This window comes from Myotis nattereri, assembly GCF_964212035.1.
Source record: "Myotis nattereri genome assembly, chromosome: 9".
NCBI classification, from domain to species: Eukaryota; Metazoa; Chordata; class Mammalia; order Chiroptera; family Vespertilionidae; genus Myotis; species Myotis nattereri.
The window spans coordinates 54,096,281-54,111,342 of record NC_138084.1 but is presented as its reverse complement, the minus strand read 5'-3'; the positions used below and the strand labels follow the sequence as shown (position 1 = coordinate 54,111,342).

Below are 15,062 nucleotides of genomic sequence, written 5' to 3'. Positions count from 1 at the left end.
ATTCTCCCAGTAACCAAATTCTCCCAGTAACCAGATGAGATAAAATTAATATTATCATAACTATTTTGAAGATCAGTTCGTCTGTAATATTAAGAAAAGGTATATCTATATATATAAAACCCTAAGTGACCGACCATTCGACCAGTCGCTATGACATGCACTAACCAGCAGGGGGACGCTCAACACAGGAGCTGCCCCATGGTGGTCAGTGCACTCCTACAGTGGGAGTGCCGCTCAGCTGACTGGCACCAGGCACCGGGCTCACAGCTGGAGAGCACAGCAGGCCCGGGATGCGCCAGAGTGGTGCAGTGCCCAGCCCTAGCCCCTGTGGGGATCGGGTTGAAACCTGCAGTCCGACATCTCCTGAGGGATCCCTGATTGCAAGAGGGCGCAGGCCAGGCTGAGGGACCCCACCGGTGCACGAACCCGTGCAACGGGCCTGTAGTATATTTAAAAGTATCTTCTACCTAGTTTATTTAGCTCAGTGCCTTGGTGATTATAGTAACCATTTAATAAATAAATATCTTTTGGTTTAAAAATATTCAGTAAGTCCTTCATGACTCAAAGTGAACATCCATCTAGAAAGGGGCCTTATTTTGCGAGTAGAAGTATTTAATGTTGAAGTGAACTTATACTAAAAGACTTCTGAGATATAGCCCATGAATTTCAAGAGTTAACGGTACTTTTGTTCTGAACTATTTATTTCAAAATTAAATTTAATGTTGTAGGATGTTTGTTTGCTTGTGGCTTTTACAACTAAACTCTTTGATTAAGATTTTTGCACTCTTTGGCTGTAACTCTAATTGCAAGAAATAAATGTCTTTTTCTTTAATACATCTAAATATATGAATTCACTGTATTTTAATTTGAAGGAAGTCATTGTTATTTAAAACATAAGATTAGCTAATTTTTTTTCTAATTTTCCCCCCAGGTTAATAGTAATGAACTTACAAATGGAGTAATAAATGCTGCCTTCATGCTCTTGTTCAAAGATGCCATTAGACTGTTTGCAGCATACAATGAAGGAATTATTAACCTATTAGGTAAATATTGCTGTAGCTTAATGACATTTTATTTCTTATCTTGTGCCATATGGGTAACTAATATTGTCTGAATTGTTACTTAAGGTTGAATAAATATTTATTGAGATATATTCATTTGTTGTAACAATTTATTTGGGCAGAAATTTTATACCTGTTACATATGCTAAGTTATTAAATATACTTTTACAACTAGAATGTTTAGCTAAATGAACTTTATATTTTTTAGATATATCTGTGTTTTCTTCTATCAGTTTTATAATTTGTAGAAATATAAAAATTCCTTTAAAATTAACTTGGAATTTTCTGTCCAGGAAAAATCTTATTTCTTCTTAATTTACTCCATAATGAACTTTAACTATAAAATTGATATTTTTTCTAAACTTAATTTTAAAATGGATAATTATTTTAAATGCATTAAACATTTTTTTTTTAAGGATGAGGTGTTTTGAGGCATTTTAGGACTATATGGTGCTTTATTGTGTATTTGGTATATGGTTGATCCTTGAACAGCACAGATATTTTTTTCAACAAATATAGTAAATATAATTTTATTATTATTTTCTCTCTTTTTTTTGTTCTTTTGTTTTGTTAATCCTTACATGAGGATAGTTTTTTCCATTGAGAGAGTCGAAGTTGGGGGGCGGGGGGAGAGGAGGAGAGAGAGAGAAACATCCATGTGAAGCTGGTTGCCTCCTACATGTGCCCTGACTCAGGGCTGGGAGCGAACCTGCAACCCAGGTATGTACCTTTGACTGGAAATAGAACCTGAGACCGACCTTTCAGTGCTCGGGACGATGCTGTTACCACTGAGCAACATCGTTTTAGGGCTCTTACAATTTTCTGTTCTCTAGCTCACTTTATTATAACACTACAGTATATAACATATGTAATATACAAAATATATGTTAATTGACTGTTATTCTTAAGGCTTCCCAGTCTATTAGTAGGTAAAATTTTGGGAAGTCAAAATTTATATGCAGATTTTCAATTGCATGGGAATTGGTGCTCCTAACCTCCCTGCATTGTTCAGGAGTTAACTGTATATGGAATGCAGTTATTTTGCCTAGAAACGCTCTGTTTTTCCCAGTGGGATTTGGATTTGGTTTTCAAAGAGTGCTAAAGTATAAATATCATATATCAAATGTGTCCCCATTTCTTTTTGATTGTTATAATTTTATGTGAGTAAAAGTATTTTTATATCTTCTTTTGGCAGAAAAATATTTTGATATGAAAAAGAACCAGTGCAAAGAAGGTCTTGACATCTATAAGAAGTTCCTGACGAGGATGACAAGAATCTCAGAGTTTCTCAAAGTTGCAGAGGTAAACTGTCTTTAAGTGACTATATTTCTTAACCTGCTTTTTTGTCTATAAGTGTATATTTAATTCAATACTGAACATTGACAGGTAATTTAAAATTTATTTAAAATTAGGTAGGTGGCACACAGTAGTGTCAGCGATTTTTATAGTTGGAATTAGTCATGTATTTTAGAAGATTTATTGTTTTAAATATGGTAAAGACTATTCAATGATAATGCTAAAGTCTCTTCAGTGAGACTTGTAACTGGAGCCACATTGTTCAAAATGTTTTGTTCCCCTGCAGAAGTGAATTTAGTGTATTTATTGTTTTTCAGTTATTATAAAAACCATGAGTATGGGTAGTAGAATAATCTAATTTTGCAAATCTAGTTAAGAAATAATTTTGTGAAATTGTCACAAAAAAGTTGTGGTAATGCTTACAGGCATTATCTTGCTTGTATAGAGTCAGGTCTTAAAGTGCTTTTGTTGTTTTTCTTTACCTTCTTTCTACCTGTCACCACCAGAGATGTCTTACTAGGATAATTCTGGAAGATGGCTAGGCTATAGTTATATCAAAGTAGTTAAATTGGAACTAGCAAGTTGGTGATTTTAGCTCTATTTACCATAGTGATTTTATTCTGTAGCAGATGAATACAACAGGATGGTGAGACCTTTGAAAAAAAATGTGCTTTGTGGTGTTAATCAGCTATTTTATAAAGTCTACTGCAGTTTATTTTGAATTTAAAGTATCTTTCAGAGAAATTGATGTTTTTCCCCCCATTTTTGTAGGGCCAGTCACATTAAAAGCAGAAGATAAAAGTTTGTGCTATGATTCCAGTAAATTTTTTAAATACATTTTAATTTGTTAACTTTCCCTTTTGGCCTGTTATATCCTTTGTATTTGATAGTTATAATTATTGACTTAAGTTTTAAGTCCTTGTTTACCTCCAGATCTGCTGGTCTTACTTTGAGATGGAATAGACCATCTGTTCCATATTATCTGAGAAATAAGAAAATTCTCCTGCCCTAAAATACTTTTTCATGATGCTGTCTTTGGGATTGTAATTTCATTATGAGATCTTAGTTCTTGGAGTAAAAAGGCACAAGTAACATTTTTAAATGTGTTTGAAAGGGACATATGTATTAGTTATTGATTAGCTATTATGATCTCAGTTTGAATTATTTTGTCAACTTTTCTACTGATGTCATTCTGGGGCTGGCCCTTGAGAAGAGAGAATGATTAGAAAATGAAACACAAACCCAGGGAGGGAAAGAGTTTTTTAATTTGGGTACTAGAATAATAAATAGGAATCGTTTTTATCTTCTTTTGCTGGAAATTGTCTAGTGCTTGAACATCATGAAAGCCTGTTTGGGATTGCTTTGTGAAAATAATTACATCCTGGTTAGATACCAGTTTGCATTTGTATAAAACTGGCCTACTTGAGTGAACATAGGTTTTACAAAATTGTTCTCTATGGTGATTGCCTGGGAAAGCATATTTTACTGAGGAAGACAAAGTTATTGTCATCAGGTTTGTGTGTTTTTTTAACTCTTTTCATGCCGCAGGAAACTTGTTTGTAGTCAGCCTTCATTCTTGCCATGAGTTTTTATCATATAGCATCATGAAGTGATGGATTTTTCAGATTATGACAAGGTACAGGTGCTTAGAAGATACGGAGATGGTAATTTAATAGTCTTACTGAATTTCCAAACACTCTGGTTTTCCTCCTCTTACAACTTTAGAGCCATCAAATAACATCTAAGTCCCTGGAAATACTGAATGATATATTTGGAGATTAAATATTTTTCTGAAGTCTATCTAAAATAGTGTTCACAGAACTAGTCATAAATGTCATTTTCTAGTTGTTATTTATATAACATCTTTGTTATAATTTTATCTATTACATACAATGTTGCTTCTTCTTACAGCAAGTTGGAATTGACAGAGGTGATATACCAGACCTTTCACAGGTAAGTATATTTTTATATCAGTTCACTGTCTGCTATGTATTGTTAGGTAGGTGTGAAAGGCACCAAGTGAATAATATTCAGCTCATGCTAACAAGGAAATCAGTGTGATTTTTCTTGACAGATTTTAATATTTTAATGTATTGATGATAATTGTTCTAGCATGATCATATAGGGTGATCTATTCCCCTCTTATATTGGTGGAGCTAGCCACTGCTATATCATTCTTTTAGTTTATTCTTTTTAATCTCTTTCCTGTCATTATCAAAAGGAAGAATTGAACTTAGAGAATGGTATTTTTAAAACAAAATGTGCACTATTGATAGAGAATTTTTCCCCCCAGTTTGTTTCCTCTGATAGGATATAAGACAAACACCCAGTTTGTTTGTTTTCAAAGGATATTTCCTTTGCCCCACTTGAAGATAGATAATTATTTTATACAGGATTTATGTTTCCTGTTTTAAACCTTCTGCTTTGGCTATTTGTCTCAGGTAGGAGTATTAAATAGAGATAAACCTCAAAACATGATTTGGAAGAAGAGAGCAGGCTTTGATAATCTGTTTGAGTCCCGGCTGTGCCACTAGCTTGCCTGTGATTTGGGGAAGTTACTCTCTTTGCTTCAGTTTCATCATCTCTAAAATGGAGATATTGTAATACCCACTTCATAAGGTAGTTGGGGCGATTAAATGAGTTAATACCTAAACACAGCTTTAAGCACTCATTGTTAGCTATTACATTGATTTTATCATCATAAAAAAAATATTTTAGGGCCTGGCCAGTGTGGTTCAGTGGTTGAGCATTGACCTATGAACCAGGAGGTAACCAGGATGTTTAATTCCTGGTCAGGGCATATGCCCAGGGTTCAGGCTCGATCCCCAGTAGAGGTAGCGTGCAGGAGGCAGCTGATCCATGATTCTCTCTCATCATTGATGTTTCTCTCTCTCCCTCACCATTCCTCCCTCTGAAATCAATAAATATATATATTTTTAATTACAGGAAAGAAACTTTAAACCTGCTTTGATCTTTTTTCTGACTTTTACTGTTTTTGTTTGTTTTTACTGAATATTAGGAATGAAAGTACCTGGCATAAACTATCCTTGTAACATTTGTATCACCTCTCTCCTTAAGAGACTCTTTTACCTCATTTTAAATTGCTCTGGGACATCTTTTAAATAAAGGTCTTTTTGTATTTCTCTGTACCGAACTTGTTCTGTTTCATCCCTTTGATTTCCAGGCCAAGAGTACATAATAGATCTAGTTATGGGTTATATGTAAATAAAACACTCTGCATTTGAGATAAATTGACATTATTCCTAAGATGTGAGAAAAATCATTGCTAGAACAATCTATATCTATCTATCTATCTATCTATCTATCTATCTATCTATCTATATAAAAGGCTAATATGCTAAGTGTCCTTCCACCCGTCCGACTGGTCACTATGCTGTGCACTGATTATCAGAGGGCAGACGCTCAATGCAGGAGCTGCTGTGACGCACACTGGCCATTTACAGAGAAATGGCAGTGCGGACCTGGCGCCGACAAAGCAACACTCAGCTTCCCCCAAGTGGGACACAGGCCCCGCCACCACCCTGGAGCAACACCCCACAAAATCACAGCTGACGCTACCGAGACCCCATGGCCAGCCCAGAAATGGTGGCTGTGGATGCTGGGTAATGACGTAATGTAGCAACACCCGGCTTCCTCTCCCTAGCAACTAGCCTCCTTGTAGTTTCTTCAGCTCAGGAATATGACTTGTTTTACAGCCAGGTGGAAACATTTCACACTAACCAAATGTCTGTGAAGCTTTTTCCCGTGCTTCATCTCAGTTGATCCTCACAGAAGTCCTGGAGTTGGTAGATAGACTCGATGGAATCCTATTTTTCTTTCATTATCTGTAAAATGGAGATTTAGAAAGCTTAGAAACTTAACCCTACTGAAAAAAAGTAAGAAATGGTGGACCTTGAAAATGACTTCAGGTTTTCTCACTGCGCAGAACATAGTCAAACACTGCTGCAGTTAAATACTTTACCTTTTGTTCTCCCTGTGTGATCTACAATAATAATCTGCTTCGGTTGATATTTACTGCTGTGTTGCTGATAATTACCTGAAAGAGAAGTTGGGGTGCTTCACTGGGCTGGAAAAAGTTTAGCTACATCAGAAAGCAAGTCTAATTAAGCAAGTTTATTCTAGATATATAAAAGTCTAAGTTGACTTCCTCATTCACGGTACATATAAAGCTCTCGCTGGCACCAATCGCATGCGTGTGTTTCCATCTGTCATTGTCGATCGTGAATTTGGTTGACACTTCTATTATAGAGAAAGGGCGAATAGTAATATTAAAATATTTCTTCTAATTAATTTCCTTTCAATGTGCACGAATTTGTGCACCGGGCCACTAGTATGTATATAAACTGATTTGGCAGTTTCAGATTCCCTGTTATGCCATTTGTCAAGTCACTTTCACCTATCTTTTGTTATAAAAATATAAGACCCAGGCCAGACTGTCATATTTCTGTACTTTATCCATGGCATTGAAATTGGGTAGGATTCACCAGCTTCCTGACCCTCCTTCCCTCCCTCTTAATTGATGATTTCTGAATGATTCAGAAATTTTTCAAAAGTGAACTAAAACAAAGCTATTTGTACTTCAGGGAAGATAATGGTGGTTATTATACACAGGAATGGAAATTTGAGATTACTTTAAAAAAAAATAGCAAGATGTATGTAGAAGGGATTTTGGAAATAGTTTGTTGTTATTTATCTTAACCTGGTAGTTTAATATTTGTAAGCCTCCGCTTAAACCTTTCAGAAAAATGTTAACTGTAGTTTAAATGACCACAATTTTAGTTTAGGATTCTGTAGCATAGTAATTGCTTTCTAGGCTTTCAGGTCAGACATGCTTTGACCAGGGGTGGGCAAACTTTTTGACTCAAGGGCCACAATGGGTTCTTATACTGGACCAGAGGGCTGGAACAAAAGCATGGATGGAGTGTTTGTGTGAACTAATATAAATTCAAAGTAAACATCATTACATAAAAGGGTACGGTCTTTTTTTTCAGTAGTTTTATTCATTTCAAACTGGCCGGATCCGGCCCGCGGGCCGTAGTTTGCCCACGGCTGCTTTAGACTCTATGTTGGCTCCCACTATGTATTAGATACATGTTTTTGGATAAATAACTTAATTTTCACTATTCAGGTCTTTTGTTTGTAAAGGGTATACTAGTTGTGTCTTCTTCATAGCAGTGAATTTATACAAAGTAGCTAGCCCAGTGCCTGTTGTGTTATAGGATTTTTTAAAATTTTAACTACTGTTATCAACATTCTCATCATCTCTGATAATAACTCTTGGGATAGTGCTTTGCCTGCTGATTCTGCAAAGGTTTTGTTGGGGTGGGTGAGTTGCACATGTGTTCTCAATTCAACATAGATGTCAATGTTACAATACAATATTTTTGGTTTTAGTTGATTTTCTACTGTATCTGCTTAGTGCTAAGGTCTTTATATGTATAGCAAATAAAGGCTGAAGGAAATTGTTCAAGTTATAATTGTTAGAGAAATTAGCTAGTTTTGCCTCTTACAGCTATTGTTAGATCCCTGTTATCCAGAAACTTTATCTCAGTATTTAGGGTAATTAAATGCCACCGATGCATTTGCTTCACTTAGTAATAGTTTTTTCTCAGATCATTGAAAAGTTGCCCGTTTGAAAGTGATTAACTCTTTATATTAAGTTGAGATTTGCCATAGAGCCTGAGAGTTTAAAAGCTAGTTTTTTTTTAAAAAAAAAAATTGAGGTCAATATATCAGTGAGGTTTGATAAATATAAACATTTGATAAAAATAAATTCTATCACCTCAATTCTTGTGTGCCTTTCCAGTTACTCTCTGCAAACCACTATTTAGATTTCTAATAATGTAATTTTATCAGATCTTGAATTTAATATAAATGGAATCATGCAAGTATTTATTCCTGTGTCTGGCTTCTTTTGTTCATCATTGTGTTTTGAGATCTGTCCATGTCATTGAAAGTACCATTAAATTATTCTTTATTGCTGCATATTTACCACAATTTTGTTTATGCATTTTCTAAATGATGGACTTTTGGATTATTTACAGTTTTTTACTATTTATAAATAAAGCTGCTTAAATCATTCTTGAACAAGTCTTTTCTTGAGGAGAAACACTTTTGTATCTGTTTTGGGTGAATAATTAGGAATGGAATTGGGTAATTAAGGTGGATGTATATTTGACTTTATAAAAAACATCCAGATCATTTTTCATGGTGGATATACTTCTACCAGCATTATATGGGAGATGCACCAATATTTGATATTGCTAGTCCATTTAACTTCAGGCATTCTAGTTGGTAAAAGTTGTATTTCATTGTGATTTTAATTTTTATTTCTTTGATGTTAGTCTTCAGTTTCATTTATCAATCATTATTCAGAAATTAATCAGAAAGTACTTATTAAGTACCAAGAACATGCTCAACAGTGTGTCTAGCTTTTAGGAGTATGGTTCTCTTTTAATAAGTTAAATATTTTAAAAATTTAAGGGTCCTCTTAAATGTTTACATAATCTTAGTTTTCATATTTTGTATTATGTTTATTAATACCCTTTACTAGGGGTGTTAATTACTAGGTCATTCTTATCTATAATAATAAAAGTGTAATATGCTAATTAGACCAGATGTCCTTCCAGATGACTGGGTCTGCAAGGGAAGCCCAGGTCCCGGGTGCCAGAGGGAAGTCGGTGTCAGCAGCCGGGGGAAGGAAGGCCTACTCTTGTACAATTTTTGTGCATCGGGCCTCTAGTCTATAATAATAAAAGCATTATGTGCTAATTGGACCAGACAGCTGAACAATCGTCTGGACAACCTTCCCGACTGAAGCCGGGGATGCGAGGGCCAAGGCAAGCCGCTGCAGCTGTGAGAACCGAGCCCCTTGCATGAATTTTGTGCATCGGGCCTCTAGTATAACAATAATAATAGTGTCATTCTTAGGTAGTTAAAATTCCATTGTTAATTAGTTCATTATTTTTGTTTCCCTCCTATGTCAGATGATACTTGATTTATTTTGATCAATGGCCTGATCATCATGAAAGTCTTATTTCTATAATTTCAGGCCCCCAGTAGTCTTCTTGATGCTTTGGAACAACATTTAGCTTCCTTGGAAGGAAAGAAAATCAAAGATTCTACAGCTGCAAGCAGGTACATTATTCTTCAGAGGGCAAAGAGCAGGAGTGATGTTTCTGAGAGAGTCGATGAATCCAGCTCAAATTCTAAGTTATTTAATGTCTCTGTATCTTGATTTAATAACTTATAAAATTGGTTTAACAGTAGTATCAGCCTCATAGAATTGCTGTGAAGAGTTAAAATGAGTTAATACATGTAAATTCTTAGAATAGTTCCTGATCTTCAATAAATGTTAGCATCTGTTAAGGTGATGACAGTGACTACTTGGTGTAGAATTGTGTTCATAGTGTGAAGAGTTCTCTTAAAGATGATAACGCATTGATTTGTATGATGTTTTATAATTATAAATTGCCTTTTTTACAAATTTGATTAAACCTCACAATAGCCCTGTGAACTATGCTAGTAGTAACTCTGGGCCTCAAACCTAGGATGTCTGACATCAGATTTTATCATCTTTCTCTAATGTCAGTTCACAGGGTTAATTATTGACATACTATATTTTAATCAGTCTGTTAGGCTGATTTCCAAGACAAAGACCAATTAACTTAGGAAATTGAAAGTAACACAGACCATCTTACATCAGTCTTGTAACATGATTTCTGTGTTGGGTAGTGATTGAAGTAATGTTCATGTATTCTTACAAAGATTTCTTTTTAACAATAAGAAAAAATTTTGTATGAAATTCAATGAGAACCTTCTTTTTAGACTTTTTTATTGTTTCAGAATTTGGTGTTTTTAGCAACAAAATTTAAGTAATTTGTAAGGAAAATATTGTTACTGAATTTTAATAGTTTTTAATTCTAAATATGCTCTCTGAATTTTCTAGTAGGCTTTTAGACGTATAAGCCCAAATTATAAGGCCCAGAGATTTGAGAAAGTAATGAAAAATAAAGCCAAGGAGACTGTAAATTTGTTGGGTTTCCTGCCTTGTCTGGGGCTTAGTTGGTTGGAGAGTACACCAAAAAAGATTGTGGGTTTGATCTCTGGTCAGGACATGTGTGAGAGGCAACCAATTGATGTTTCTCTCTTACATTGATGTTTCTCTCTCTCTAATAAAATCAATAAAAACATATCTTCAAGTGAGGATTAAAAAAATTTGTTGGGTTTCTTGCATTTCTGTGACAAGTATATTACTCGCTCCTTTATTAAATTAATTTTACATAAAATTTAAATATTTTTGCCACTTTTGTGCTTTAGAAATTAATGATGCTTGGTTTGGGATAGAATGAAAATGAATAAAGGTCATTAGAGAAGAGTAGTTCTTCAGGTTAGCATTCTTTGCCACATGGGTTTATTTTATCTAGAATTAACATTTGGGAATTTAATGTTGGGGTTTATGGTATTGGTAAGGTGTTGATATAAGGGAAAGGAAGCAGCTTACTGAGAATCTGCTAGTGAGAGATGATGCATTGTGCATGACTAATATGCTTGAAAAGGAAATTGTAATTTAAAAGTGTAGCAGATAAAGTAGGTGCCAGATGGACTGGTGACTGGAATGAAATTGACCTTCCTTTGAGGTATCCTGTGGTCCTCTGGGAGCTACATCTTTGGGTATTATGAAGGAAACATACCTAGACACATTATCACTGGTACTCATGTTTTACTGTTCCTGTAGTAGCACTGCAAAAACCCAGGCTATAAATTATCGGAGTTATTTCCTGTGAGAAACTCAGTATTTTTTATTCATCTGGGTTTTCTCAAGAGTATGTGAGCTCTTTACTAATTGTATAGGTTCCCTTCCTTCGGGCTTGGAATACTATATTTTCATCAGTCTGCAATGTCTCACAGTTATTGAGAACCCTGTCCAAAATCCAACTCTTACTTTAAAAAGAGTGAATATGTGGCCCTAGCCAGTGTGATCAGTGGTTAGAGCACCAGGTCATGCACCAAAGGATTGCAGGTTCTATTCCCAATCAATGGCTTGTGCCTGGGTTGCAGGTTCCTTCCCTGGCCGTGGTCGGGACATGTGTGCCTGTCTCTCTCACATTGTTTCTCTATATCTCTTTCCCCTACCCTCCCTCTCACTCTCTCTAAAAATCAGTGGAAAAAATATCCTCTGGTGAGGATTAACAACAATAACAATGACAAAAAGTGTGAATGTGTGTGTAAATCATCTAACTGCTAATACTTCTCTAGGTTACTGGGTAGAATATTTCATATGAAGTACTGGTTTTGACTTCAGAAGTTCATAATTATAGTGCCTCTTGGTTGCCAGATCATTTTATAACCAGGTTGTAATGTGAAATGTTGGGCAGAAAGCCAAATTACCTTTGTCCAATTATTATAGGGCGACGACACTTTCTAACGCAGTCTCTTCCCTGGCAAGTACTGGCTTGTCTCTTACCAAAGTGGATGAAAGGGAAAAGCAGGCAGCATTAGAGGAAGAACAGGCTCGTTTAAAAGCTTTAAAGGTAGGTGTGTGCATTCTTTTTATTTGGAAAAACAAATACAGGTGTTCATAAAATAATTAGGATCTGTATAGAAACTAATAGTATTTAATATATAGTTGTCCATATGAGGTAAAACTCAGTACCTATTCTAATTTTTTGTCCTGAAATTGGATGACTTAATAAACAGAATACCTTTCTGCTGTCAGAACAAAATTAGAAAAGACTTTTGTTTAGAGGACATACAAACAAATCTGCTTCTGGATTCCTTATGGTCGTTACCTTTCTCAACAGGAACAGCGCCTAAAAGAACTTGCAAAGAAACCTCATACCTCTTTAACAACTGCAGCCTCTCCTGTGTCCACCTCAGCAGGGGGTATAATGACTGTACCAGTCATTGACCTGTTTTCTACCCCTAGTTCTTCTAACAGGTAAGTGGACAGGGTAAAGATTTCTATTGAATACTTAGGTTTAAAGACTTCTAATAGAAATTATGCAGAGCTTTTCAGTTTAATTTAACATTTGTAATCATAAATTCATACAAAGGAGGTGCTGATAAGTGGTAGTATAGGTATAATAACTAAATATAAAGTGATATGAGTTTGTATTTTGCCTATTTAGGAAATGCAAGATAGCTAAATTATAAATTTATAATAATTGGAATAGAGTAGATTATCTCTTGGCAAACATGTCATTGTTTACAAACACATTTATGAGGTGTCTAATGGTTCAAGACCCCTTATAACTCTTGGAGATGTGTGTGTAAGAGAGAGATGTATTTCAAAATATCCTTTCATTGGGTATTAAATGTCTTTTTCATATCCATTCCTTGGTGTTAAACTCAGTAATCTGGAGTATAGTAATAGTTTAGTTGCCTATTGAAGCCTACCAGATGAACATGAATAATCTTGTTACTTAATTTAAGCTACTTAATATTTCCAGGCAAATTAGAATAATTGGCTTTTTCAAATCTGTTCTGTCTTTTACTTCATAGTGGTTTAAAATAGAAGAGTGAAAGTCAGATTGTGGTTTGAATCCTGGCTCTGTTATTTCTTTTTTTTTTTTTTTTTTTTTATTATTAGTTAAGGTATTACAAATGTGTCCTCATCCCCCCCCTTAACCCCCAACCTCCCCCCCACACACACAAACTCATGCTCCCATCCCCCCGTTGTCCATGTCCATTGGTTTGGCTTATATACATGTATACAAGTCCTTCTATTGATCTCTTCCCCTTACCCCCGCCCTCCCCTACTTTCCTTCTGGGGATTGATAGCCTGATCGCTGTTTCTCAGTCTTTGGGTCTGTCCCTTTTCATCAGTCTATGTTGTTCTCTATATTCCACAAATGAGTGAGATCATGTGGTATTTATCTTTCTCTGACTGGCTTATTTCACTTAGCATAATGCTCTCCAGTTCCATCCATGCTGTTGCAAAAGGCAAGAGTTCCTTTTTTTTTTTTTTTTTAAACCTCAGTTTCCTAATAAGATAATGTACGGTTTGGTATAGGTCAGTTTCTCAATATTAAGTAAGCATCAGAATCACCTGGAGGATTAATTAAACCACAGATTTCTTAGTCTCACCCTGAGTTTCTGATTTGTTGGTGTCGGATGAGGACCAAGAGTTTTCATTTTCAACAGGTTCCCAGATTTACACGTTTAGCTCCCTAAAGTCTCAGCTGTGAATTTAGTTATGTGTTTTTCTTTCAGCTTTATTTTTTGTTTTGTTTTTGTATGCCATTTTCCTTAATTCCTAATAAAATGACATCGATCCCATTAAGTATTAAATTTTCCACTTGGGCACTTGAAAAGAAGTCTGTTTTAGGGGAAATGAGTGGAAAAGAATGTTGAATGTTTGAGGATGAAAAATATTTTTTCATCTAATTTGACTATGTTTTATTTCACTTAATTTACTCAGAAGTTTTCACCTTTTTTATAGTAATTGAGGACAAATCTTACAGCCTATTACAGAATGCTTATTATATATTCTAAATGTATTTGTACTTTTAACTTACCAATGTATAAAACTATTTTTTATATCCAAAAGACATTTCTTTAAAACAGTTTTAAGTGTAAGTTAAAAGTGATCTAAGCTGTGGTACACTTAATGCTTCAGTTCATGGAAATCCTAGGGTTGTTTTTTGAGTTGTTATTCCTTAATTACATAAAAGTCTTGTGATAAAAAATATATAAGCATTCCTCTCTGGAGTTGTGTAATGGATGGCTCTGTTATAAGTTTATAGCATAGATGCATGTATAATTTTTCCCTGAATTATTGACATGTTTGGAGTATGAAGCAGTAGAGGTGAGGTTAATAGATATTTTACTTTGTGTAGGCTTTTTGATACTGCAAATGCAATTGAAATTCTTTAAAGGTTAAAAGAAAAAAAACACAACTTTTAAAAAAATTAAAATTACCATGATGTTTCATATTTTGAATCATGTCACTTAGGTTCATTTCAATAAGGAAATCAGTTATTTTACTGGGGAAGTTATTGATCTTTTCCTGAAGGATTATTATTACTTGAATCCTATGCAAAGAAGATTTGGGTACTTGAATATTTTTCTAGGCCTTCTTAGAAATAATGCTGTTGTGTGAGGGATGTGCCGTTGTTATCTTACTGAAACTGTTCCTCCTTTTGAGATTTACATTATTGAGGCTTTCCCTCAGTTTTCTTTGTAATGTTCTTACTTGGGAAAAGGAAGTGACTAATGTGGCAAAATTTACCTAATAAATCATCTTTTCAAAATATCTTCCTAGCTCATCGAAGCTACCAAATGATTTGCTTGATTTGCAGCAGCCAACTTTTCACCCACCTGGACTTTCTATGTCAGCTTCTTCTCAGGTAGCAAGTACATGGGGAGGTAAGCATTAATGAACTCTACTTAATATATTGTACAGGCATCTTCCCTCCCTATCCCTGTTCTGTGGTATTTTACTTATTTGTATAGTTTAGATTATACTTGACACATGAGAACTTAAAAAAATAAGAAAATGGCAATGAAGTCAGTTTGCCCTTTGCAGACATGTTTTTTAATTATAAATGTAATTTTAGAATTCATGTTCAATTAAATTATGAAATGAGGTTTAATGAAGATGAAGAGGAAGGACCAGGTGTATGTTTAAGTATAAAATTACTCTTTCATTGTTGACTTTATACTCCATAATCAGAAAATGTG

General features: G+C 34.7%; 1 protein-coding gene across 3 annotated transcripts in view; it reads left to right on the top strand.

Annotated features, from left to right (window-relative positions):
• Positions 1-15,062, top strand: part of PICALM (phosphatidylinositol binding clathrin assembly protein) — a 110,695-nt gene that overhangs the window by 55,777 nt on the left and 39,856 nt on the right. For all 3 annotated transcript variants that reach the window (XM_081100127.1, XM_081100126.1, XM_081100128.1), the window contains exons 6-12: positions 932-1,043; positions 2,257-2,363; positions 4,269-4,310; positions 9,430-9,515; positions 11,788-11,911; positions 12,182-12,318; positions 14,644-14,747. In XM_081100127.1, coding sequence (XP_080956253.1) covers positions 932-1,043; positions 2,257-2,363; positions 4,269-4,310; positions 9,430-9,515; positions 11,788-11,911; positions 12,182-12,318; positions 14,644-14,747 — 712 coding nt within the window. The remainder of the gene's footprint in view (positions 1-931; positions 1,044-2,256; positions 2,364-4,268; positions 4,311-9,429; positions 9,516-11,787; positions 11,912-12,181; positions 12,319-14,643; positions 14,748-15,062) is intronic.